Below are 25,919 nucleotides of genomic sequence, written 5' to 3' on the forward strand. Positions count from 1 at the left end.
AGTACAGAGGGTAGGGCGCTTGTCTTACAAGCCAGGCTGACTTGCACTCAACCCCCAGCACTTCATATGGTCCCCTGAGGCTGCCAGCAGTGATCCCTGAGTACAGGATCAGGAATAAGCCCTGAGCACCACTGGGTGTGGTCCCAAAGCAAAACAAAACAAAAACAAAATGCCTGAAGCAAGAACCAGAGTGATAGTTTTGGATTTAGGTGCATGGACCAGAGAGACACTTCAGGGGTTAAGGTGCTTGCTTTGCACATCTCAACCAAGGTTCAAATCCATGCTATTACATATGTTTCCTGAGCACCGCCAGGGGTCACTCTCAAGCACAAGAGCCAGGAAGAATGCCTAAGCACTGTGGGTGTGACCCCCTCCCCAAATTAAAACTCCCTGAAGAAGCATCCTTAAAAGGTGAGATGCTAGATATTCGATGATCATTAGACTCACCCAGCAGAGATGCAAAGGTGCTGAGGTCACTAGTTTGTTTAGTCTTCCTAGTTTCAGCAGTGCTGGGAATCGAACCAGGCATGTGCTTTCCCACTGAACCACATCCCTGCCCCTGAGCTGTCATTCTTCCTGGCCTCTGGCCCTGGTTTCTAACTTCTCAGTTTCCCACTGTATGGGGGAGCGGGGAGGGTCTGAGTGGAGAAAGACTTCCCCTCTGAAGCATCACTATTGGCTGGCCCATCACAGGACACTTCCTGCCTCCAACATCCAGGACCCCTGCACCATCCCTCTCATCTGGGGGCGGGTAAGGAATGGCCCATGGTATCTCACGGAAATGTGAGATTCTCTTTCCTCACAAAGAGCCTGAGATTCCCATGGGGTATCGGTCAGCTGGGGTGGTGTGAAGGCTTGCCACCATGCTCACTGTGAGGGACAACGCCTGCACACACGTGGTATCCTGTGGTGTGAGACATGTCTACACACGTGTTGTCCTGTGCATGATCGGCATATGCTGATATGTGCGCTCAAGCCTGCGGTATGTGTGGAAGTGTGTTATGCATTGTGTATAGTGCATGCCCTGCTTACAGCGTCCTGCGTCCATCCATGGTGCCTGTGCATCCATGCTCAAGTGTGTGTGCTCGTGGATGAGTGTGGGGGCCAGGACCACCACCCTCAGGTTCATTCCCACAGTGGGTGTGTAATGGTGTGGGGTGCCCCAGCAGGCAGGGGGTATTGGCACCTCATCAGGGTCCCTAGCTGACCAGAAAAACCTAAAGACAGTGTCTGCACATTCAGCCACTCACCCTCCGCATACCCCCCTCCTGTGGCTTTGGGAATCCGTCTCTGTCCCTGGCAAGTGTGGGGGCCCCTGCCATAGGGTGTAGCAAGGGAGCGGACACACTGGTTTTCTCAGCAACCCCAGCTTGGCAGGGATTGGCCCCTCCCCAGACCTGAACTGAGGTCACTGGCTCTGGGCTAGTGTGGCCAGTAGATGGACAGGCAGATGGGCAGGCAGATGGGCAGGCAGCACACCATGGGGCTCGGTCCGCCCACCAAGTGGGCAGCTAAACCAACAGGCCCAGAAACCCGAGAGGGTCGAGGGCCTGGCTGTCCATCAGTCTGTCTGTTTGTTTGTTTGTTCTGTCCTTGTGGGAACTTCCAGCCTGCAGGGGGCCCTGGTGCCCCACGGGGGAGCCAGGGGTGCTACCCCCAGGCCGAGCTTACAGCCCCATCCGGCCTGGCTGTCCCTCGCGCCATCTCCCCCATCTGTCCTCCTGGGCATGGGGCCCAGAAGACAGCACCCAGCATGAGGGGGTGCAGCGAGGCCCCAGCAGCCCCGAGGCTGCAGCCCAGCTGTGCACGGCTGTGCGCACCCGGCTGTCCCCTCCAGGCTTTCAGGGGGTCTGGTGTCACAGGGGGTGCATACCTCTCTGTCCTGCTCCTCTTCTTTCCCTCCCCCACACCCCGCACCCCTCCCCCATGTCTTCTCCTCTGGAGTCTCCGCCCTTCAGGAGTACTCTGCCCACCCCCACCCCCAGCCAAGCCGTAAGTCAGACTCTGAGATGTGTCACCCAGGAGCAGGTGGAACTGGAGTTCCAGCAGAGCTCCAGGTGACACCCCAGGAGGGCTGAGGGGGGCACCTGCACCCCCTCACTGACCAGCACCTCCTCCAACCTCCCAGCTGGCAGGCACTGAACTGTTTCTAACTTCTGGGCTCTTGCCAAGTTCCCCAACGTTCCCGTCTGGTTAGACCCACTTGGGGAACCTCCATCCCCTGCATGTGAACCCCTCCGGTGGGCCTGGAGCTCCCCCAGCCAGGGCTTCTGCCTGCTGTGTGCTTCACCCCCACACCCCACAGATCTCAGGGGTTAGCACAGAGGTTTGGGTAAAGGTGGAGGGGGTGTGGACCTGGGAACTGGATCTCAGGAATCGGGGGTATGGGGAGGGAAAGGCCAAAGGGGCCTGCACTCCCTCAGGCAGGGAGACCTCCCACGCTGGGGGAGAGGATGACTGCCTCATCCCCACCCCCCAAGATCATTGCCAGCAGCATCAGGGGGGCAGGGGACTTGCTCCTGCCCCGCCCTTCCCCAGTCACACTCCCCAGAAGGAGTGCAGCATCCCCAGACCCCAGGAGTCAGCAAAGCCACTAGATTGGCAGACAGTGCTAGCAAGGGGAGAACACAGAATGTGCTGCATAGAACCCAAGGAGCACTCAGTGCTTCTCTTATCCAGCTGAGGCCTTGGGGGGCCACAGTAGACAGTGTCCCCTCCAGTCATCAAGTTAGGTTGGCCCATCTGCTTGCCTCTGGGCTGGGTTGCTGCCCACCCCACAGTATCACCTCCCCATCGTCCCCCGCCCGCCCCCCCACCCCACCTGCGTAAAGCTTGGGCTGCTGGCTTGTCACACAGAGCAGCTTTGTCAGAAGGATGCAATGGAATCGCTGCTCCAGGCGCCAGCCGGCATCAGACAGGTGAGCACTGGCAGGGCATGGAGGACCCCTGCCAGCCTCTGCCAGTTCCCACAAAAGTCACTCCCCTGTGACCGCCCCTGTGGAGACCCCTGAGGACCCGGTTACTGCTCCAGTCCTGGTGCAGTATCCTGCAGAAAGGACCAGTGCAAACTGCTCCTATAAGGGGAAAGAAAGGCTTCCTGCGAGCCCCCTGACGCCTGCCCAGGCGGCCTGGAGCCACTTTGTGGCTAATCAGTCCTGAAACAAATTCATGCTTCTCTCCATCTGAGTCCTGTGAGAGCCACCTAGTTTCAAAGCCCAGTTCCAAGCATTGGTTCCCAGGAAGGTGGTCCTCAGTGCGCTCCCGGGCATCATGTACTAGAATCCGCACAGATCCGCGTTGGCATCCTCGTGCACAGGCTTCTGATGGCCCCCAACCATGTAGGGGCAGTGGCATTCACCAAGACTCAAGGATACCGGGTTTTGCAAAGGGGGTTCGAGGAGCATCTGCCAGAGCGACGCAATAAAGTGCTGGTTTCCCCCACCCACACACACCCCCGGGGCTGCCCACTAGCCAAGAGAACGGGAGGAGACTGAGCGCGGTGGGCGTTGGCTGTGGAAGCGCCCTTAGGATGGACAGAGTGTAAGAAGCAGGGGTGTTGCAGCAAAAGAGCGTGGGGAGGCCTGTCTGGATGGCCCCAGGCAAGTGCCTCTGGGGAGGCGGAGCTGGGCAGGGCCAAGCTCCAGGGGCCGCCTCCTGAATGTTGAGGAGAGACAGCAACTCCGGGGCCCAGCTTCGGGTGGGCTGAGCGCGGGGGCTGGGAGTCCGGGGCCGTTGCGGGAGCTCCACTCCTAAGGCCGTGCCGAGGCGCACGCAGAGCCGCTCCTCCCCGGGGAGAAGCGAAGGTCTGGCCGCTTGTTGTCCCTCCACCGCCTGCGCTCAATCCCACCCTGCGGGCGGCTAGTCAAAGCGCAGCCTCGGTTTGGAGGCCTGTAAAATGGTCTCATGAAACCGTCCGCCCACAGCCAACCTGCGCGGGGAAATGCGGGTGTGGGCCGCGCTCTGTGTGCCTGGCAGCGGGGCAGTGCGCGCCGCCGGCACCCTTCCGCGCCCGTCGCGCGGTGGACCCGGAGCCCGCGCGGCGCTCGGGCCCCGGCGGTGCCCAGCCCTCGGGGCCGGCGCTGGCCCGCGCCCAGCCGGGCCTCCTACCTCGTCCTGGAGGCGCGGCCGGCAGGGGGAGCGAGGCGGAAGGGAGCCCAGCTCGGTCCAGGTGAGGGAGGAAGATTTTCCGCGGGCGGCAGCGCGCGCGAGCGGGCGGGCAGGGAATTGCGGGCGAGGGACCACCCCAGCGCGCTCCCGGGGGCTACGCACCAGGCCCTCGGAGGGGCGCGGGAGCCCAGCCCCGGAGGCGGCGGAGGCGCGCGCTTGCGGGAGCCCTTTCACTCGAGAAGTCCCGGAGGGCCGGGCCGTAAGCTGCGGGGCGGGGGTCTGCAACGATCGCTACGGTGAGTACAGACAGCCCAGCCAGTCGGGTCCGCCTGCCGGTCCGGCCCTTGGGAGCCACCGAGGTGGGGCTCCTTCCCGCTTCCTCCGGACCCGTCTGCTCAGGGTCTCCTCACCGGGGCGGCAAAGTTCTCTTTGCCCTGAGCTTGTGCCCACCAGCCTACCCCTCCTCCCCTCTCCACCCTCACCAGTCCGGAGGTCACAGCCCAAGCACGAAGGGGTTAAGGAGGGGCTGGGGACTCCCTGCACATCCACACCTCCTCCCACACCCCCGGACCAGACCTTAGGACCCAGGCCCAGGATGCTGACCGGAGTGTTCAGGAAGCCTCTCTCCACTTTCACTTCTCCCCTCCCGACACCCAAGCACCCCAAGGACCAGGGTCTGGTCACTGCACTCAAGTGCGGGGCTACCCACAGCTGGCAGGCTCCCTCAGGCACACTAGCACCCCACCAGCTGGGGCAGAATGCACCCAAAATGACAGGAGGCCAGCAGCGGACAGAGCCTCACCCCACCTGTCCCCACACATGCAGCCTCACCTGCAGACCCCCAGTTTCTCCTGGGTGAGCCCTCCAGCACTGGCATCTCTGCCTCCTGCCCACTCATCTTCACCCCCTCTCCACTGGCCACCCCTCCGTCATGGAGAACTCTACTGGGCCCCTGGAGGCGGGGACTGTTCCTGCTTGGAGTAAAGGGACCGGGAGACCTCAGCCTGCAGTTGTCTGCTCACATTCTTGGCCCTGGCCCTGAGTCCCAGTGTCTCTGCCACTCTCCCAGCCCTGAACGGCCACTCAGAAGCAGGGGACATGCTCTGAGGAGCTGCAGCCACAGCGAAGAGGAAACAGTGCATGAGGTCACGCACACCACACCCCACACAGCCAAGGTACCCCCATATTCTTACCTGCCACAAGCACAGTCCCTCCTTTCCCTGGACCCCAGGCCAAGTCCTAGTCAGCTCCACCAGCCCCAGTTCCTGGGCCCTCCCTGCCTCCCAGCTCAAATCTGGGGTGCTAGGATTGTGGATACCCCGAGAGAGGCTGCCCTGCTCTGATCCCATCCCACGCTGTTGCTGGACAAGAGGCCGGCCGCAGAACCATGGTGTTGACCATCAGATCCTGGGTGCACCGTCCAAGAGGCCCCCACAACCTGACGCCCTGCAGGGGCTCTCTGCACCAGAAGGCCACCAATGCCCTGAACTGGTCAAAGGAAGTCCCAGAGGCAGTAGGTGGGGGACGATGTAGGCATCAGGCCTTCGGATTCAGGACGTCTGAGCCTAGAAGCCTGGAGGCCCTGGGCAGACCTTGCCTTACTCTGTCGGCCCTGGTAGGGCACCGCGGTTGTTGAGTCTTCCCAGGCCGACAGGCTGGCCAGGCGGGTGGTGAGAGGCCGCAGCACCGTGCTCGCTCGGCCACCGCGGCCTGAACTTCTCCAATGTGTCCTGGGCTCCCTCGGCCACTCGAGGCCCCGCCCCCCCGCCCTCCCTGCGCCAGGCCGGTGAGCGGGGAGGTCGGAGGAGCGGGCACTGCCCACCCTCCGGATGTATAAGCGTCCTGGCCAGAGGCGGGCGGTGCGCGCCGGGTGCGCGTGACACTCGGGGCTCCAGCCTGGACAGCCTGGGCGGCGTCCGTCTCTGGGCTTGGGGTCCTTGGCCGCCACAGCAAGCTGCCCGAGTGGGGTTAGGTCCTGTCCAGCTGCACCAAAGAAAAGACGACAGCACGGCTCTGGGATTGGCCACCAGTGCCGGCCGGTGCCCGCGTCTGAACTGCCCTCTCCTCACTCAGGTGCAGGGGCAGCCGGGGAGGCTGCGGGAGGGCACGGGCAGGGCTGGGCCCAGGCAGCTGGTCAGTGCTTCTCTTGGCACCCCACTGCCTGGGGCTGGGGCTGGGCACTCTGTATGGCAGCCTTCTCTCCGGGGTTATGGAACCAATGGTAGCTTCGCCGGACAGAGGGAAGCCTGGCCTCAGCGGGTGTAGAGGATGTTCCAGGGACGGTGGTTACAGAGGTCTCTGGGACCGGGAGCACGGGGACAGGGCCTTGGAAAAGTAGGAGGGGCTCCTGCTCCAGGGTGCGCCAACCTTTGGGGGGCCCTTGTCGGCCCCTGGAGCCTAGAGTAGGGGGCTGCCGTGAAGCCATCAACCCGCAGGGCCCGGGACCAGCGGCTGTGAGTGGCACCACTGGCCCCCGCCCCCGGTCCCGTGGGCTGGGCTGGCCCCGGTGCTGCTGGGTGCACGCAGTCGGAGGCGGCGCCGGCCAGGCCGCCGGGCGCCTATGGACACGCGCAGCCCGCTGTCTCCTCGGGCCAGCGCGTTCAGCATCGCCTCTCTGGTTGCAGCCCGAGCGGAGCGCACCACTCGCCTGGGCCCCGGGTTCTCTGACCCGGTGAAGCTTCGCCGGCTGCTGGGATCCCCGGCCGGGATGCACTTCAGCACTGTCACCAGGGACATGGAAGGTGAGCTTCCCGCACCACAGCTCCAGGGACCTGCCCGGTGAGGGACTGCGGCGGCGGCGGGGCTCCAGAATTGGCAGAGCTGGGGCGCAGAGAGAGTGCAGGGAGCCCTTTGGAGGTGAGCTCCAGGCTTCTGGCTTTGAGGCTGGGGCAGAGGGCAGGGCAATCTGGTAATCCCAAGCAGCCCGGGGCTCGGAGAGACCCCCACGGAGCTGCAGAAGGGCACCCACAAGGGCTAGTGGGAACGGGAAGAACAGGGGAGGAGGGGCGAGGAAGGTGCGCAGAGGCGGCTCAGAGCGCAGGGAGGTGAGAGGGAAACGGGTAAGAGAGAATCAGAGAGCCCCGGGAAAGGAGTGAGAGAAAGAGGGAAAGGAGTGCGGGGAAGCAGCGAGGGCAACTGCGGAGAAAAAGAAATCGAGGAAAGAAGCTAAAACCTGAAAAGAAGGTAGGAGAACGAGAAAGATGGGTGGAGAAACAAGAACGAAAGAAGAATGTGAAAAAACATTGAAGACAGAAAGTGGAGTCCTAAAAAAAAAGTTAGGCATAAAAAAATCGGGGTTTTGTTTTTCTTTAATGGGGGGTGGTGGTGGCAGATACCACGAATAACAGAGAAGGAACTACAGAAAATAGGAGGCGAAAGACAGATGAGAAGAAAGCGATGGGGGAAAAATGCAAAGAAAAGGAGAGGAACCTATGGTTAGGGGGAGGAAGAGGCATTAAAGTAAAACAGAAATAAAGAGAAACGAAAGACGATGGAAGAAGGAAGGCGATGAGGAGGGAAAATTTAAATGAGGAAGACAAAGGTAAGGAAATAACAAATGGGAAAAGGAGAACCAGAGAGAGAGAAACGCAACGCGGGCGGGCGGCAGAGCGAGGGGCGGCGGACGGCCCGGCGCTCTGGGGAGCCGGTCCGGGCGGTCGGGGGGCCCGGGACGAGCGGGCGGCGGCGGGCTGGGGGCCGGGAGGGGGAAGGGGCGGGGGAGGGGCGAGGGCCGGGGGAGGGGAGGGAGGCCATTGTCTGGGCGCGGGGGGCGGGGGGGGTGCGCGGGGCGGGGCGGGGCGGGACGCCTCCTCGGGGCCGGCCCGCGGTGTGGGGCGGCGCGGCCCGGGGCGCAGCGCAGCGCGGCGCCCGCCACTCGGCCCGCGGCGCGGGGCAGCGCTCACCTCGGCGGCCCGCGGGTCATGATCTCCGCCGTGTCCAGCCCGTGGCTCACGCAGCTCTCGCACTTCTGCGACGTTGCAGCCTTCACGGCCAGCAGCCTGAGCAGCCTGGGGGCGGCGGGGGGCTTCCCGGGCGCCGCATCCCCGGGCGCCGACCCGTTCGGGCCGCGCGAGCCCCCGCCGCCGCCGCCGCCGCCGCCGCGCTACGACCCGTGCGCCGCCGCCGCCGCCCCGGGCGCCCCGGGCCCCCCGCCGCCGCACGCCTACCCGTTCGCGCCGGCCGCCGGGGCCGCCGGGGCCGCCAGCAGCGCCGCCACCGAGCCCGAGGGCCCCGGGGCCAGTTGCGCGGCCGCCGCCAAGGCGCCGGTGAAGAAGAACGCCAAGGTGGCCAGCGTGAGCGTGCAGCTGGAGATGAAGGCGCTGTGGGACGAGTTCAACCAGCTGGGCACCGAGATGATCGTCACCAAGGCCGGCAGGTCAGGGAGCCCCCCTACCCACCCGCGACCCTCCCCGAGTGGCGCCGCCTTGGCCCGGTTCGCGAGAGGCTCGGTGGTGGGGACCACGCTCCCGGCCACCTGCGGGCGCCTCTTCGCTCTCCGCGGTCCCGGCTCCAGCGTCAGCCGCCCTGCGCGCTGGGCCGGGAGGGCACGACCAGACGGTCGGGGAAGGCCCCGCGCGCAGAATCCGGGAGGGACCGACCTACTCGCCCCGCAGCCCCAGGACGCCTAGAAGCCGGGGCCGGTTCGGAGATCCGAGATCACCCCATTGCCGGCTTGGCCTGGCTAAACCGGAGGCTCTCACCTCTGAGGAAACTTTCCTCCCAGGTTCCCTGCGGGTTCCCTACTTCTTGCGAGCTGGGCCAGAGAAAGAGGGGTAACTGACAATGGTCTGGAAACTTGTGGGAGAGAATTAAAAACTTTAAAAGCACCGAGCTCTGTTTGGTGGAGGCTGCTGCCTATTTTTCTCAGGCCTACATTCTGGGTGATTGTGGGTACTGGCCACGCTGCCCCTGCCTGCCGTGTTGCCTTCTGACTGGCTCCTATTTGTTTTAAGGGCTCAGGGAGAAAGGGAACAAGTTTTGCGATGCAGCCGATTTGACCAGCAGACAAAGGCGGGTGCTGGGTTGTGTCTAATGTACACACGGAGACAGTGTCCGCGCAGTGCAGGGTTGCTTGGGCCTGTTTGCAGAGCCCTCTCCGTGCATGCTTTCTGTTTCCCTCCTGGGCCCTCCTCCCGGGGGAGCCTGGGCCCTGTGATCTGATCCAGCACCCACTCTTCTCTGGCCTCTTTGGTGCCCGGGCACAGGGGGCTGGCTGCCCTGGGCTTCCCGCAGACCAGACCTGCAAAGGGTTCTGACAGTGGCCAAACTTCCCCCGAGAGCGGGTGTTCTGCAGCAACTCCACCGCCGAAGGGACAGGGTGCCCGGCAGGAGGCCTGAATGGCTGGGGGACTCCGTGACATTTTCTTCCTGGCTTCCCAAGAGAGTGGCCACTGAGAAGAAGCAGTGGGAAGGCGAGCCTTCTGCAGCTAGCCCCCCAGGACAGGGCCTGCCCACTACGACTCCCGCTGCTTATCGGAGCTGCACACTGTCATTTCAGAAGCCCCAATGGGTCACCAAGTCAGGGTCTAGGGAAGGGAGATTTAGGGGACCAGGAGGGCACAAGCCACCCCCACCACACACATATACCCAGGAATGAGAAAAGATGTCTTGAAGTTGCCATGCGTGGTGGGGGGAGAGAGATTGTGAACCTGAAAAAAATGGGGTACTTGAGCACAGGACAGGAGATTGGTCTGAGGAGCTGGCAGTGTCAGAGCTAGGTACTCCCAGACCTCGCCCCACAGAGGGACTGGGGAGCAGCTGCCAACCCAGGAGGGGAGAGCGGCCGGTATTCCTGGGAGTCACCCAGACCACCCCGGTTTCACTTTGTTCGAGCCGGGAGCTGCTCCCAGTTAGCTGCGGAGGGAGGCCAAGAAACTCAGGCTGGCCAGGCCCGAAGTCCTGCTGTGCCCACCAGCTCACCCAAAGAGGTCAGGCATGGCATGGCCACTCAGAACCGAACCGCTGGGCCTGGTTTTTGCAGGCAGAGGTGACAGGATTGATAGACCGAGCTGTTGGGTGCAGAGACTCCCGGTTCCACACTGTCAGCCGTTTTTTTCCCGTGTGTGCTCAGTTTAATAAAGGGGGTTAGGGGGCTGTCCAGCCGTGCTTCTTGCCCGCAGCAGGGCAGGGTGAGAGCCCCTGAATGTGGGCAGCAGCTCTGGGGGGAGGGGAGCAAAGAGAATGGCCTGGAAGAAGGGTTACCAGTATCCAGGGCTGGTCAATGGGCTGCTGACCTCCCCTACTTGAGGTGACCCAAGGCCCCACCACCCCCAGGCGCATGTTCCCCACGTTCCAAGTGAAGCTCTTCGGCATGGACCCCATGGCCGACTACATGCTCCTCATGGATTTCGTGCCTGTGGATGACAAACGCTACCGGTGAGTGCCCAGGCCCAGGGAGCGGGCCCTGGGAGGTACCCCAGAAGCACAGGCCCAGCCGGGTGATGCCCCCAAGATCAGCCCATGGCATTAGTGACCAGGTGGTCCCAGGCATCTGCACCATCTGCTCCCTCCTCTCTGCGGCAGCTCCCACACGCCCACCCTCACCCCCATGGGTTCTCAGGAACTGAGGATACTCCGCTGGTTGAGCCGCTCTCAGAGTCGGCCCCAGACAGCTCCCTTGTACCCAAGAAGGTGGACCCAAAGTAGTTGGTCCCTCCTTTCCCCGCTCCCTCTTTCAGAGATGAGTGCAGGTACTTTTTTCCCTTCCCCCAACCCTCGGAAAGCTGGGCCCCCAGAGCTGGGCAGGAAAGGTGGGGTGGCCCGGAGAGATTATACAGGGCGGGCCTGAGTTGCCTGGACAATTAACAGCAATTAATAAAGAGAATGTGGACCGCCCTTGCCCCAGGCAGCCCACACGGCCACTTCAGGTTCGGAATGCAGGGTCCAGAACAGGGGCTCCAGAGGACAGGGGCTCCGATGCAAGTTCCTCAGTGGAATTCCCGAATGGGGGATCCCGAAGCACCAGCGGCATGAAACCCATCAGGAAAGCCCCAACCCGGCCAACCCGCATGCAGCGAAATGCGCCTGCCTGACAGCCTGGCCCTCCCTCCTTTCCCTTGCTCCCAGCGGGGCCTCTTGGGTATTTGTATGGGGGAGTTTCCTGTTTCTCCAGCCCCCTCCTCAGAAAAGCTCCCCGCCCAGCAAAAGCTGCAAAGCTTCCGACTGGGTTTGATGTCACAGCAGGGAAACAGCAGAGGCATGGGGTGGGGGGAGTGGTCGGAGGGTTCTCTTGGCCAGGCCCTCTCTCTCATCTTACCCCAACCTGGCATGCTGGCCTGACCTGAGTCCGGTGTTGTTGCCCTAGGTATGCCTTCCACAGCTCCTCCTGGCTAGTGGCTGGTAAGGCTGACCCCGCCACACCCGGCCGGGTGCACTATCACCCCGACTCCCCAGCCAAGGGGGCCCAGTGGATGAAGCAGATTGTGTCTTTTGACAAGCTCAAGCTGACCAACAACCTGCTGGACGACAATGGCCATGTGAGCACCCCCTCACCTGGAACGACACCCCCCAGGGCTGCCCACAGTAGGGCTGAAGCAGAGCTTGGGGTGTGGATGAGAGCCGGGTGAAGCTGCAGGGTCTGGGGCTCCCAGGGTCTGGTAGACCTGGAGAATGGGGATAAAGGGCCACCTCACCTCCTTCCCTCACCCTGCTCCCCGTCTTTCCTTGGGGGTTTCTTAATAGGAAAGGATACGTGGGAGAGGCTTTTCAGAATGTTCCGGAGGCTTTTCAGAATCCAGTTCTACCCCAAAACTGCAGGACCCCTGCAGTCCCCTTCGCCCCCCCCCCCCAAATATTCAGAGGCCTGGAAACTGAGAATCTGAAGACCCATTTTACAACTATTTAACAGCATCTCTCCTCTTAAGTTTCCTGTCAGTTGCAACTACTTCTTGGGCCTTGTGGCACCAGTTCACTGGTGTGTGTGTGTGGGGGGGGGGGGGGGTGGTGAGTTAAGGATTTTGCCCAAATCCTCTGGGAAGTTCACGGCTCTATTCAGATCACAGTGCTTCTCTTGACCCTGGTCTTGCTACCTTTACTTCCAGATCATTCTCAACTCCATGCACAGATACCAGCCGCGGTTCCATGTCGTCTATGTGGACCCTCGGAAAGACAGCGAAAAATACGCGGAGGAAAACTTCAAAACCTTTGTGTTCGAGGAGACGAGATTTACCGCTGTCACTGCCTACCAGAACCACCGGGTGAGGCGCCTGGCTCAGCGGGTCTAGCCTTCCAACCGGGTGCCACTTTTCGCAGCAGACCCTGGGGAGGGGGTGGGGACAGGAACTTTGGCCTGAAGTAATCACGGGTCCCTGTGGAACACATCCCAGATGGAGCCCCAGGGCGGTGGCAGCCCCCTCCCCAGGCTGCAGGACACACGGCCTCCTATCAGGTTGACCTCTCGGACAGCAACTGTCACTGCCGGCTCAAAGTTTGTTTTCCAAACCATTCCGGAAACTCCCCCGTCAGGGGCGTGAGCCGCAGTTTACCCGGATTCCTGGAATGACCCTCCTCTTGGCCCCCAGAAGGTGGGGGCGGTGGAGAAGACCGCATCGGATCCCACGCAGGGGTACAAGGGCCACTTGGGAGGAAAAGAGGGGTTCAATATAGAAACCAAACGTCCCCCCAAGACACCCTGACGCTGGGGGAGAGGCACGGATTCGGGGAGGGAGCAGGCGGTGTACACTGGGTCGTGTCCTCGGAGAGCGGAGGAGCCTTTCCCGCCAGTGCACCCCCGGCGGCCGCGGGGTTGGTTCTTTTCACCGACTCCCGCTTCCCCGCAGATCACGCAGCTCAAGATCGCCAGCAACCCTTTCGCCAAAGGATTCCGAGACTGCGACCCTGAGGACTGGTAAGTGACCTGCGCGTAGAGGACGAGCGCCGGAGTTTCTCGTCCAGGCCCGCGTGCCCCTGACCCGCCTCCCGCCCGCAGGCCCCGGAACCACCGGCCTGGGGCGCTGCCGCTCATGAGCGCCTTCGCGCGCTCGCGCAACCCCGTGGCCTCCCCGACGCAACCCAACGGCGCGGAGAAAGGTAGGACTCGGGTCGTGGGATCGGGGCCGCGGCCCCGCGCGCGCTCCGCCCCGGGCCGGCGGCCGCGCCCCGCCTCGCCTGCGCCCCTGGGGCGCTCGCGGCCTTCGCGCCGGTTGCACAACGGCCACGGCGGCGGGCAAGCGCGCACTCGCCCGCCCGGCCCGACGGCTGCGCCCCGCCCGCCCCGCCCGCCCGCCGCTGCCGCCCGCGGAGGGGCGCGGGCCCCTGGGGAGGGCCCGGGACTCCCGCAGGTTCGCCGAAGAGGGGCGGGGAGCCCCCGACTGCGGCGGCGCCCGCCTCCTTCCGCCGCGCTCGCGGCTCCCCCCTGCGGCCGCCGCCCCTGAGCTGCGCGCACCCCTCGGGCTCTGTCTCCGCAGACGCGGCCGAGGCCCGGCGAGAATTCGAGCGCGACGCGGGAGGCCCGGCCGTGCTCGGGGACCCGGCGCACCCGCCGCAGCTGCTGGCCCGGGTGCTGAGCCCCGCTCTGCCCGGGGCGCCCGGCGCCGGCGGCCTGGTCCCGCTGCCCGGGGCGCCCGGAGGCCGGCCCAGTCCCCCGCACCCCGAGCTGCGCCTGGAGGCGCCCGGCGCGTCCGAGCCGCTGCACCATCACCCCTACAAGTACCCGGCCACCGCCTACGACCACTACCTCGGGGCCAAGAGCCGGCCGGCGCCCTACCCACTGCCGGGCCTGCGCGGCCACAGCTACCACCCGCACGCGCACGCCCACCCGCACCACCACCACCCCGCCGTGAGCCCCGCCGCAGCCGCCGCAGCCGCCGCCGCCGCCGCCGCCGCCGCGGCCAACATGTACTCGTCGGCCGGAGCCGCGCCGCCGGGCACTTACGACTACTGCCCGAGATAATGCGGACCGGACCCCGCACAGCGCCCGCGGCCGCTGCGCTCCCGGCCAGCCCGCCCCAAGGGCCGTCAAAGAACACGTTTCCCCAAATCCCCGGGCCCCCCCGCGGCTCTCCGCCTGCCCCCCGCAAAGCCATCGGGGGCCTCTACCCTCCAGCCCCAGCCCCCGCGCCCCACTCCCCACCCCGGGAGTCCCCGCGGGTCCCCCCACCCCCGAGTCCCGAGGGCCACGGGGTCCGCGCCCGCAGTGCCAAAGCGCCGGTCAGCGGCGGAAGGAAGTGATATTTATTGTTCTCCGCGAGACCGTGTCGCCCCCCACCCCCGCTCCCCCGCCCGGCCGGCAGTTGCAGTGTAGACGACCCGAGAGCTCCGTCTGCAGGCGGTGTAGATACGTGTAGATAATGTATAGATACTGTAGATACCGAGCCGGCGTCGACGATAAACGGTTTCGCCTCTTTTGGAAGCCGCCTGCGTGTCCGTGTTTTGTGTGTGTGGATGGGGATGGGGACGGGGACGGGGGCAAAGTGAACTGGATGGACTAGGGGACTCCGCACAGATGGGGTCCTAGGGGTGAGCAAGCATCCTTGCTCTGCGCCCTTTACTGGCCAGCCCCGTTCACCCAGTGTCGGAGCCGCCTCTGGCCCCGCCCCGCCTTCGCCCCCTCCCGACCTCCCCTCCCCCGCTCTCCGCCGGCCGTCTGGGGCCCCGGGGTCGGCAAGCTGCGGTACCCCGCTCCGCCCCGGAGCGTATCCACATCCTTTATTTAACATCCCCTGCTAGGGTTGGGTGCGGGATCGGTCGCTGCCCTGCCTGCGTGCTCTCCCGCGGACCCGGGAATACCGACGGCGGGGCCCTGTCGGGAAGGGGCAGAAAGACAAAAACAGGCAGTTTTGCTCTTCTAGCATTTCCCCTGGCCCCCCGCCCGGGCCTGCCTTTCCCCCTGTTTATTGACTTTATTCGATGTGAGTGTCCCCCCGGAATGACCTGGACGGGGGGCACAATGACAGTGGTTATGAGTCATCTTGAAACCTGTGTGGGAAGCATTTTTCCCAGGCCAGGTGGTGAGGGACCTCTCCCCATTAACTCAACACCAGGGATGGGGCCAGAGGAACCCTTTGATCCCTCCCTTCCTGAGCCCAGGCAGGAAGGGCTGACAGCCGACAACGCCAAGACTGCTAGCTAGGACGCAGGACCGACGGGAAGTGACAGAGGATCTGTCTCCCTTCCGTGCTGGTCCCAGGGTGTTCGTGGCAGTGGCAGCCTGGGCGTCAGATTGCCAAAGACGCACCCAGGCATTTCCCCCGTCTTCCCTGCTCTGGGTGCTTGCTTCTTGCTTTCTGGATGGGTTAACCCTGGTGGCAGGCAGTGACTGAGGACTTATCCCACTGGATGACAGGAACCATTCCCATGACGTGGGTATAAAGGGAGGGAGAGGGCCGGAATGCACAGGGATGAGCTTTGGAGCCGAAGTCCCACAAAGCCTGGAGGGGCACCCAGTGCCAGGTTGTGAAAGCAACATGGACCCATGTGGTCAGCAGGTTGTATGGACTCAGCATTGAGGGCACATCCGTCAGACTGTCCCAGAATCCTGTGTGCCTTTATTACCAACCTGTGTGTATGCAGGAGGTAGAGGGTTATGCATACAGCAGGGGACTCACTGTTGGTCCAGCAACCTGTCTCAACTTTGCACCCCAAATGCACCCTGGACCCCCTCTGTCCCAGGAAGCCTATGGGAGTGACAAGCCATCTGCAGTTTCTCTGCAGGAACTAAGCACTGCTCTGGGGAACAGACACTGGGCACACATCCAGCCCCAAGGCCACCAGGAGGGCGTGGAGCACTGCAGACGGAGAGACCTCTGTTTTGGTTGTGTCCACATCTAAAGTGAGGAATGCTTCCAAATTAAAGAAGGTACCAGTGCCTGCAAACGGGGTTGCTCAGGGCACCCTCCTTTGCTGTGTGGCTCCTCCACCTTTTCCTGCAACCGTCACTCACTGGAGGGGCGTTGAGCTGCTGCCGGACGCAGAGACCACGGTCTTCCAGGCTGTTTCTATTTTGATACGTTGGAGTCGAACAAGAGTCAGCATTCAGTTTCTCACTGGCTGAGTTCTGTGTGCTGGGTGGCCCCCCAAAGCATGGGGTTACTCCCCTTGGCGGGCTAGATGGGTTTGCCCAACTAAGAATTTGCGAACAGGAAGCAGCTGTTCACCCGCTCCACGTGACTGTGCGTCAGCCCTCCTCTTGTGGGCCAGGGAGGGGCACTCGCTCATTTTCTGATAGACTCTATGATGCCCAGCGCCTCCTCTGGGAAGCCTGTTGTGCTCAGGCCAGGCATCACTGCCCTGGACCCCTGCCTTTGATCCTGGGGGCGGGGTAGAGCAGAAGGAAGGTCTGTCTGGGCTCACCCAGCTTCTGCAGCTGAGGAAGCAAGGATCTGCATTTCCAAAGGGCACCAGGGACATCTCCCTCTTTGTCATGCTGAGTGCTTTGGGAGCACCAGGGCACAGAGTGCAGAGTGACTGCTGCAGAGGGCAGGCTATCATTCCTGGGGAGGGGGGTGCCCGACAGTTCCCATTACCCCATGGCATGGGAGCTTCCTTTCTCACACTGTACTTTCCCTCCTCTGGGCAAATCTGGGAGATGCCTGCTCTGTCCTCTGAGCAGGGGGTCAGTGTGACCCCACCCAGTTTGCTTCTTCTGGGGTTGATACCTCTGTTGGTAGGCATCCCCAGACTGCCATCCTCGATCCCATGGTTGACCCAGAGGCCAAACCATGCTCCTATTGCCTGTCTCCAGGTACCCAGCTGCCAAGACAAGGAGGAGGAGTGACTTGAGACTTTCCATTTCTCATCACCCTTCTTATATCAGTGATGTGAAACAGGTAAACTCTGGTCTGCCCAAGGTGGAACAGAGCTTGGCCACTTCCCACTTTGCTTCCGTGGGTCCCACAAACTCTTGGGAACCCAAGGACCTCAGAGTACAGGTAAACAACCCTGTTTTCAGAACTGTTATGGTATCCCAGTGCCACCTTCTCCAGGAGGCCCACCTTTCCCCTCTCTGTAGAGTCCGTTAGGTTTCTGCTGGTGCACTTCACCAGAGCCAGGGGTCCGCCTGCAAAAGCCCAGGACAGGGCCAGCTCAATGGATTGAGCACTTACCTTGCATTCAAGAGGCTCACATGTTCCAGCAGCCCCACCCAGAGAGAGCCCTGAGCACAGAGTTGAAGACAGCCCTGAGCACCATCGGGTGTGGCCCGAACGCCAGGAAAACAAATAAAAGCCCAGGACAGTGGAGCACAGCACATAGGGGGTCTGTTCAGAGGGCCATTGGTTGGGGGTCATTCCAAAGGGGCCTATTCTCCTGCACTGCCACTGCAGGAAAACCGGCTTTTTGCATACCCCTTCACACAGAGGGAAGCACCCATAGTCAGGCTGGGCAGGCGTGGGGTCCAGGCCCCTGTGGATAAAGGTCTTGGTAGGACTGGTCACACAACTCTCCCAGGGGAGCCTTTGGGGTGTGGACAGCACACTCAGACTTGGCTGTTGAATGAGGTGCCTGTTTAGTGCTGTTTAAGCTTGGAGTTGCAGAGGGCATGTATGGGGGCCTCTGATGTTTGTGGGGGTTCTTGCTCTCTAACTTGGATACCCCCAGAACACCCCTTCCCTCTGGATGAGGACATCCATGGAGTGCATGGGGTCCTCTGATGATAATAGTTGGCTGGGTGTGTGGCACCAATGGGCTGGAGTGATAGCACAGTGGGTAGGCTGTTTGCCTTGCACACAGCTAACCCGGGTTCGATTCCTCTGTCGCTCTCAGAGAGCCCGGAAAGCTACTGAGAGTATCCCGCCCGCATGGCAGAGCCTGGCAAGTTACTCTTGGTGTATTCAATATGCCAAAAACAGTAAGAACAATTTTCACAATGGAGATGTTACTGGTGCCCGCTCAAGCAAATCGATGAGCAATGGGATGACAGTGATACAGTGATACAGTGACAGTGGCACCGATGTCCACAGCTGTGGGGACAAGTGGATGAAGGATGGGGGTTGAGGCATTTCTTTCTGTAGGGGGGAGGGTTGGGGCCACACTCAATGGTGTGTGCCCAGGTATCACTCTTGCAGCTCAGGGGAACCATATGAGGTGCCGGGGATTGAGCCCAATTTGGCTGCAGGCAAAGTAAGCGCCTTATCTGTCATACTATCTCTAGCCCTCTGATCACTAAAGTGGTGATCTCAGGGCTGCAAGGTTGTACACAAGGGGGGCAGTCATGTGCCACATGGGTGTGTGGGAGACCATGCCCTCCTATCTTACAGGTCAGGGGTCTTGGTTTCCCTAGGAGCAGCAAAGCACTCTGAAACAGCTGAGTGGGCTGTGGGGTCTGGCGTCGACCCCCACCCCACCTCCTGAGGGCTCCTGGGAGACTAGGCGGTGTAAGTCCTGGAGGGAAGGGACTGGCCATCGATACTGGGCACTCTCTGACCCCCACAGATGTCCCTCCTGGCCTCCCTCTCCCTCCACATCCTGACAGAAGCATAGCTGGGAGCCAGCAGTGGGGTGTGCGGCCGGGAAGATGGGGCGGTTTCCTGATCTACCTCACACGTTTTCTGTATTTAAGTAAAACACAACTTGCGCCTTTGATTCAATTCCCTTTCCTGCTTGTCGTGCTACTTCAAACCAGATGGTCCACAAGACGCACCTCTGGAGTCTCCGTGTCTCTACTTAAGTGCTGCCAGGTCCGCTGGGGGGAATGGCAGGAGCAAAGGCATTTGGTTAAAAGCAGTCCACGTGAGGGAGAAGCTTAGGTTTTAATAGCAGTCATTAAATTATCTTCTTAATTATAAAGAGGAATGGCATTGTCGACATCCTTTATCTATCAGCTTTCAGTGCGGAGAGTAAGAGCTTAATCTCCTCCTTCCAGCAGCGCCACCCGCATCTTCCTTGGCCTGGCTGTTCCCGTGCTCACCTCCATCTGCGGGCCCTCGAGAGAGCTTGTGGGACCCGCCTCAACCCCAGGGGCTCGCAGTGGTTCCCCAAGCCTTCCCAGGGTGGCCCGAGCAGGGGCGCTGGGGCTCACTGCTGCTGGAACTTGGGGAGCTTCATCAGTTTCCCCAGCACAGTTGTGTGGACTCCACCCAGCAACCCTGGAAAGTGGCAGAGCCCTGGCCAGCCCTGGGGAGACTTCCTCATACACCCAGCCTGGGGGTACTGGTGTCCAGTCCCCACACCCACCCCCTAAGGGTTCAGGGTCCCCACCACAGCTTCCTCTTCTTCCTCCCTGGAACCTGCCTTCCTCTATCTTCTCCCTTTGTCGCCTGTCTTTAGCTCAATACGTGTTGTCTAGATTCTTCTTTAGCATGGTCCCTTAGGTGACCCTGAAGACAGTGAATGAAGGTTATGGTGGCCAGAGCAGACTGAAACCCTGCTACAAAGACCGCCCCCACCCTCAACACACACCGTTAGTCCTTTCCCTCCAGGTAGTGCACCCCGACAGCGACCATAGCCCCTCTGCCCCACACCTGCCTCCCCAAGGCCTCCTTCCTGGTGAGGGCCAGTCTGGGAGACTCAGTCACTGGCCGGCACACGGGTCCCCCCCTGCTCCCTCAGGCCTCTGCCCCTCTGTGAGGTCTGCATGGGGGCTCAGGCCGCCCACAGGAAGCCCCTCTCCATGCTGTGCTGTGTGCGTGGGCTAGTGTCATTGTTCCTCTGAAAAGTTGCCCGCCTCTTCCCTGCCAGTGTGATGGTGGGAATTTGGCACCACGTGAAGGCGGCTGTCGGGCTGCAGCAAAATCCGGAAGCAGCCACTTCCATGCCAGCCAGCAACAAGCTGATAACGCAGTGCAGAACCACGGGCCAAGAGCAATGGCCTCCTGAAGGGACAGCTGGCCAGATGGCGGCGCTGGGACTCTGCCTTCTCCTAGGGCATTTGCAGAGTGCCAGCTACACCCAGCCCAGACGGCTCAGGGAGCCGGCCACAGGGGCCACAGCAGCTGAGTGAGGGAGTGGCACCAACATGCACAGCCCCGCACAACTCACACACAGATCAGCCCAGTGAGAGCCAGAAGGCACTGCAGGTGGATGTGGAGATGCTACTACCCGTGGGCGTGTTGCTCCAGGAGAGGCCCTCGGCTGCCCAGCCTGCTGTCATCTCCATGGGGCACCTGGATGGGATAGCAGAGCAGCTGGGGCTCTGTCATGCTGTTCATCCCCCTACTCCTGCCCCCACAAGGATGGGTGCCTCTGGCGTGGTGGGTGCTGGTGAATCCTCTGTTGGTGAGCTTTATTGGTGAGCCTGGAGGGAGGGCCCGGCACCAGTCAGTGCCCCCTGCAGGACAGTTGGATGTTGCCCTGGAGCTAGATGACTGTTCCCCCTGAGCTGCTCCCACCATCCCCACTGTCATTTCTTGCCACCACCTGCTTCCCTGCATCCAAACCAGTCCCCTCAGTCCTGCCTCTCTGAAAGGTGGGCTCTTAGCACCTGAGCATCTTGACATGGTCCTTCCTCACCAGGAAGGAGTCTAGTCTCTGGGGCCCGGGGATCCTCCTTCCTCATGCCTACCCAGACCCCCTGCACCAAGCTGCTACGTTTCCTTCCACTCTTCAGCTATTTGCATGCCTGTGTCTCATCCTCAGTGAGAACTTAAGTTTATGAAAGATGGAGATCCTGCTGTGCATACAGAGAGTCGACACTCCTGCATTGAACTGCCCCGAGCCGGGCTGGAGGGATAGTCCAGCAGTAGGGCACTTGCCTTGCGTCTGAATTTTATCCCTGGTACTGCGTATGGTTCCCTGAGCACTTCTAGGAGTGATCTATGAACACAGAGTCAGGAGTAGCCCCTGAGCACTCTTGGGTGTTGTGAACTTTCCCTCCTCCACCCAGAAAGATGTTAGACAGTGGCTATCCGAACATGTTGGTGAGGATTGGAGAAACTAGGACCCTTGTGCATCGCTGGTGTGAGTGTATAATGATGTAGGTGCTGTGGAAAACCGTTGCTGGGGTTCCTCAAAAAATGGAAAAGTTGGGGCTGGAGTGATAGTACAGCGGGTTGGGCATTTGCCCTGCACGCGGCCAACTCAGGTTCGATTCCCAGCATCCCATATGGTCCCTTGAGCACCGCCAGGAGTCATTTCTGAGTGCAGAGCCAGGAGTAACCCCTGTGCATCACCAGGAGTGACCCAAAAGGCAAAAAAAAAAGAAAAAGAAAAGTAGGCAGGAGCTTGGGGGAGGCCATGGATTTCCCTGGAAGGCATCCTTGAGCGAAGTTCAACCTCCCAAGTTAATAAGAACTTGTGGCTTAGAAGTCACCACAGAGCTAGCCCCAAGGACTGAAGCACATGCTTTCACATGGAGGGCCCACATGTCCACCCAGCACTGCTTAGTGTGGGCCTGAGGCCCTCTCACTCTGATAGTGTGGTACTGCTGGCCCCCAACACTGCTACCCCAAGCATCACTGTAGCGCTGGGCCCAGCCATCTAACCTTCAGGTCCCTCCAGCTAGGCCTACTGTCGCTGAGTATCCTCCAACAGTGCTGGGGAGCCCCACTGGCCAAAGACACTGTCGTTGAAACTAAACGGAGACTCCATATCCACAGGCCAGCGAGGGACTGGATGGCTTTATTAGTCCTGTGATAGATGAAAGTGTGGGGACGGCAACTAGTGGCCGCAGCACAGCACTGGAATGGTGTTAATAGGAGGAAATAGGCTCATCATGTCGGAGTCTTGGAACGAGAATAAACAAGGGCTGTGTTCAGAGAAATCAATTGCTTCCACATGTCGCTCTCCACAGCCTCTTTCCTAGGATATGAAAATTGGGTTGTGTACATTTGTTGTGGTGGCATACAGGGGCCACAGTGGTGCTGGTGGTGTTGGGGGTGGGGGCCTGGGCTACAGCTGGTGGTGCTTTGGGAGCTAGGCAAGACCGAGACATAACCCAGAGCCACACACATGCAAAACACATGGTCGACCACTGAGCCACATCCTTGGCCCTTGAGTACATTTTCTTACTGAACTGTTTTGTTAAATAAACTTTAGTAAGAGTGCAAAACGAAACAAAACAAATTTACTAATGATCTAAGCAATCACACACACACACGCTCATTTATTTTTCAAAGAACTCAAAGAACTGAAAGCAGGGGCTCTTGTATCCCCATGTTTGTTGCCACGTTATACACTATACCCAAAAGGCAGGGCAACCCAACTGTCCGCTCCTGGAGCAATACTCAGTTTCAGAAATGAATTCCGAGAGCCAGAGAGGTAGTACAGTGTGGTGCTTGTATTGCATATGTGATGTTCTTTCTGTTTGATCCCAGGTAACTCAGAGAGAGAGAGAGAGAGAGAGAGAGAGAGAGAGAGAGAGAGAGAGAGAGAGAAGGAAGAAGGAGGGAAGGGAGGAAAGAAGGGGGGAAGAAGAAGGAAGGAAGGAAGGAAGGAAGGAAGGAAGGAAGGAAGGAAGGAAGGAAGGAAGGAAGGAAGGAAGGGAGGGAGGGAGGGAGGGAGGGAGGGAGGGAAGGGGGAGGGATGAATTCTGACTTGGATGTACCTTGAAGACATCATGCTAAGTTAAATAAGTTGGTCATGAAGAAGAAACAGTATCTGAATTCGCTTTCATGAAGCACCTGGAATAGTCAGACTTGCAGAGGGGGAAAGTAGAATGATGGGGGCAGGGAAGCGGCCATTTACGGAGAGTTTCGGTGTGGGAAGCCAGTTAAGTCTGGCTGTGGTGTTGCATTTCGGGCAGTAAGCTGAGGTCCACCGGGCGTCCTCAGTGGCATGTGGATGTATTTTCACCTGTGCTTAGATACCTTGTCGGCCCAAACAAGGGGGCGCGGTCTACCATAGTATTCAGACTCATGTTTCAGAGTATAATGTGACTGTGCCACACCCCCACCAGAGTGCCAGCGTCCCTCCACCACTGCATCTAGGGCCCACTTGTGAGTACATATTTCTGGGGTTTGTTTTGGAGCCCCGCCCGCGGTGCTGCCGAGGATGGAACGCAGACTGAGTACATGCTTTGCTGCTGAGCTATCTCTGCTGCCCTGTCTCCCCTGGGTTATCTCTGCCGCACTGCCAGTGAGCTCTGGCTGCAGTCCTTTGACTACATGTTTATTATTATTTTGGGGTGGGGGAGACACACCTGGTGATGCTCTAGGGTTACTTCTGGCTCTACACCTAGGAATTAGTCCTGGCAGTGCTAGGAAGATCATATGGGATGCTTGGTATCTAACCAAGATCAGCTGTTGTGCGCAAGGCAAACACCTTACCTGCTGTACTATTGCTCGGGTAGTATATATTTAAAGAAATATTTTCTTTGTACATTTTTTACTGTTAAATGTCATTTTCCCTGGGACTGGAGTGATAGCACAGCAGGTAGGGCGTTTTCCTTGCATGTGGCCGACCCGGGTTCGATCCCCAGCATCCCATATGGTCCTCTGAGCACTGCCAGGGGTAATTCCTGAATTCAGAGTCAGGAGTAACCCCTGTGCATCTTGGGGTGTGAGCCAAAAAGCAAAAAAAAAAAGTCATTTTCCCAGTATTTTTTAAATTGCAGTAGCCTGATTAGTAATAGTATTAATATTCCTGCTTTATGCTTATAATGGTACTACACAGTCACCAGAGTCACTATCCCTCCACCACCGTCCTTAGTCCCTTTCCGCCCCTATTCCAGCAGCCGCGTTCTGTTGGCAATATCTCAGGGTTTATTCTCATCGGGCATTGTCTGCTCCCTTGTTTTGTTTCCTGATACTCCACAGATGGGCAAGATCATCCGGTGTTTGTCCTCCTCTGACTCACTTCAGCTGGCATGACACCTTCCTCTTTCCATCCAAGCTGAAGTGAAATCCAAGATTTTATCTCCACATCAGAGCTGAGTAGTATTCCATTGTGTGTATATACCATAATCTCTTTATCCACTCATCAGTTCTGGGCTGTGTGGGTTGTTTCCAGAGTTTGGCTATTATAATGAACACTGAAATGAGCAGAGGTGTGTATATATCTTGACTATTTTAATTTAATCTTTTTGTTTTTGGACCACACCCGGCGACACTCAGGGGTTACTCCTGCCTCTGCACTCATAAATTACTCCTGGTGGTGCTCAGGGAACCATATGGGATGCCGGGGATTGAACCTGGGTTGACTGTGTGCAAGGCAAGCACCCTCCTGGCTGTACTATTGCTCCAGCCCCTACTATTTTATTTTTTTCAAAAATGTTTCTTTCCCCTTTCTTTCTTTCTTTCTTTTTTTTTTTTTTTTTTTTGCTTTTTGGGTCACACCTGGTGATGCACAGGGGTTATTCCTGGCTCTGCACTCAGGAACCACCCCTGGCCGTGCTCAGAGGACCACATGGGATGCTGGGAATCAAACCTGGGTTGGCCTCGTGCAAGGCAAACGGCCTACCCGCTGTGCTATTGCTCCAGCCCCTTCCCTTTCTTTTCTAAAAAATTGTTGTTGATTTTGTTTTTTGGGCCACAGGGACTATTCCAGGCTCTGTGCTCAGAGCTGACTCCTGGCTCTGCACTCAGAAATCACTTGGGGGGACCATATGGGATGCCAGGGATTGAACCCAAGTCAACCACGTGTAAGAGAAATGCCCTAACCACCCTACTTTCGCTCCAGCCCTCCCCTTCCTTTTTGTTATTGTTGCTGTTGAGGTAACTGGGGGTGCACACACTTAGTGGCAGTGCACATTGGGCCTCACCAGGGATCCTGAACAGCAGAGAAGCTGGGGTCACCCTTATGGAGCAGTGCTGGGGATCACACTATATTTCCAAGGCAGGTGCTCTGACTCTAGTGTGCCCCCTCCCCCCAAATATCACTGTATCACTGTCATCCCGTTGCTCATCGATTTACTCGAGTGGACACCACTAATGTCTCCATTGTGAGACTTGTTGTTACTGTTTTTGGCATATCAAATACACCACAGGTAGCTTGCCAGGCTCTGCCGTGTGGGCGGGATACTCTTGGTAGCTTGCCGGGCTCCCCGAGAGGGATGGAGGAATCGAATCCTGGGTCGGCCGCATGCAAGGCAAATGCCTTACCCGCTGTGCTATCGCTCCAGCCCAAATCTATATGTAACTGATTTCCCTAAAACAACAGCATACATTTCTGGATTCAAGGGTATTCAAGCCCTTAAAGTCGAACCTCAAGGTTGAATCCATGAATGGGGATCACAGACAAGAAAGATCCGCATAGGAGCAAATCCCTCCTGTTCAAACCCGTATTGTCCAAGGTTCAACTACAACAGTTCACAGACCTGAATGATCACTGTCTGCTAAAGCCACTTGAATTCAGATTCTTGCCTGTCTCTCAAATAGTGATTTGAAACCAGGCAAATTTGCACGCACACACCCTCCCCAGGGTATCAGGCAACATGTGAGTGAGACCCTTTGCCCCAGTGGTGGCGGGAGCCAGGGCCACTCTCTGTACCCAGCAGCACAACATGTCCCCACACAGTCACTGACCACAGGTCCTGGAGCCGGAAGGAGCCAGCTGCTGGCGACAAATCACACCCCCTTCTCCCGATCCTGCCTGGAATGTAGCTGGGTGGCAGGTGAACTGGTGCGGGCCCCTCCTGGCTTCCCTCCAGTAGGCTGGTCCCGGGACTCTGGGATCCAGACAGTATGGTGAGGTCAACCGAAGCCTCACAGACAGGTCCCATGCCAGGGAGGGGGTGGGAGCAAGGCTGGCTGTGGAGAGCAGGAGCCCCAGGAGCCTCTCCAGCTATGGTGGAGGCAGCACCGGTGACAGATATCAGCTCTCCAGAGCCACCTGCAGGTCCCGGTGCCTCCACCATGAAAGGCAGAGCTTGGGCACGTGGGACCCCAGACTGCCTCACCCCCACTTGGAGAGAAGCAGTGCCAGAACCTTCAGGGTTTGCTCCGGGCACCCCCGAGTGCCAGTTCAGCCAGGGCCAGGCCCAAGCTGCCCACAAGCTCTTTCGC

General features: G+C 59.8%; 1 protein-coding gene across 2 annotated transcripts; it reads left to right on the plus strand.

Moving 5' to 3' along the window:
* Positions 1-4,091: 4,091 nt before the first annotated feature.
* TBX1 (T-box transcription factor 1) lies at positions 4,092-14,072 on the plus strand. Of its 2 annotated transcripts, XM_055119540.1 has the most exons (9): positions 4,092-4,168; positions 6,732-6,848; positions 8,089-8,482; positions 10,381-10,482; positions 11,411-11,582; positions 12,147-12,302; positions 12,885-12,952; positions 13,034-13,134; positions 13,512-14,072. In XM_055119540.1, exons 2-9 carry the CDS (start codon positions 6,815-6,817, stop codon positions 13,994-13,996), a joined length of 1,512 nt encoding a protein of 503 aa, XP_054975515.1. In that variant the 5' UTR covers positions 4,092-4,168; positions 6,732-6,814; the 3' UTR covers positions 13,997-14,072. The 2 variants fall into 2 exon arrangements, with proteins under 2 accessions (XP_054975515.1, XP_054975514.1); XM_055119539.1 differs by lacking the exons at positions 4,092-4,168; positions 6,732-6,848 and having other exon boundaries at positions 8,028-8,482.
* Positions 14,073-25,919: the final 11,847 nt, after the last annotated feature.

This window comes from Sorex araneus, chromosome 11 (genome assembly GCF_027595985.1).
Source record: "Sorex araneus isolate mSorAra2 chromosome 11, mSorAra2.pri, whole genome shotgun sequence".
Taxonomy (NCBI): Eukaryota; Metazoa; Chordata; class Mammalia; order Eulipotyphla; family Soricidae; genus Sorex; species Sorex araneus.

Bases quoted from the DNA above. Each gene is read 5' to 3' on its own strand.
- TBX1 (XM_055119539.1), top strand. From the start codon at position 8,028: ATGATCTCCGCCGTGTCCAGCCCGTGGCTCACGCAGCTCTCGCACTTC. The intron at 12,953-13,033 runs GTAAGTGACCTG...TCCCGCCCGCAG, and splicing joins GACTGCGACCCTGAGGACTG to GCCCCGGAACCACCGGCCTG. The intron at 13,135-13,511 runs GTAGGACTCGGG...CTGTCTCCGCAG, and splicing joins ACCCAACGGCGCGGAGAAAG to ACGCGGCCGAGGCCCGGCGA.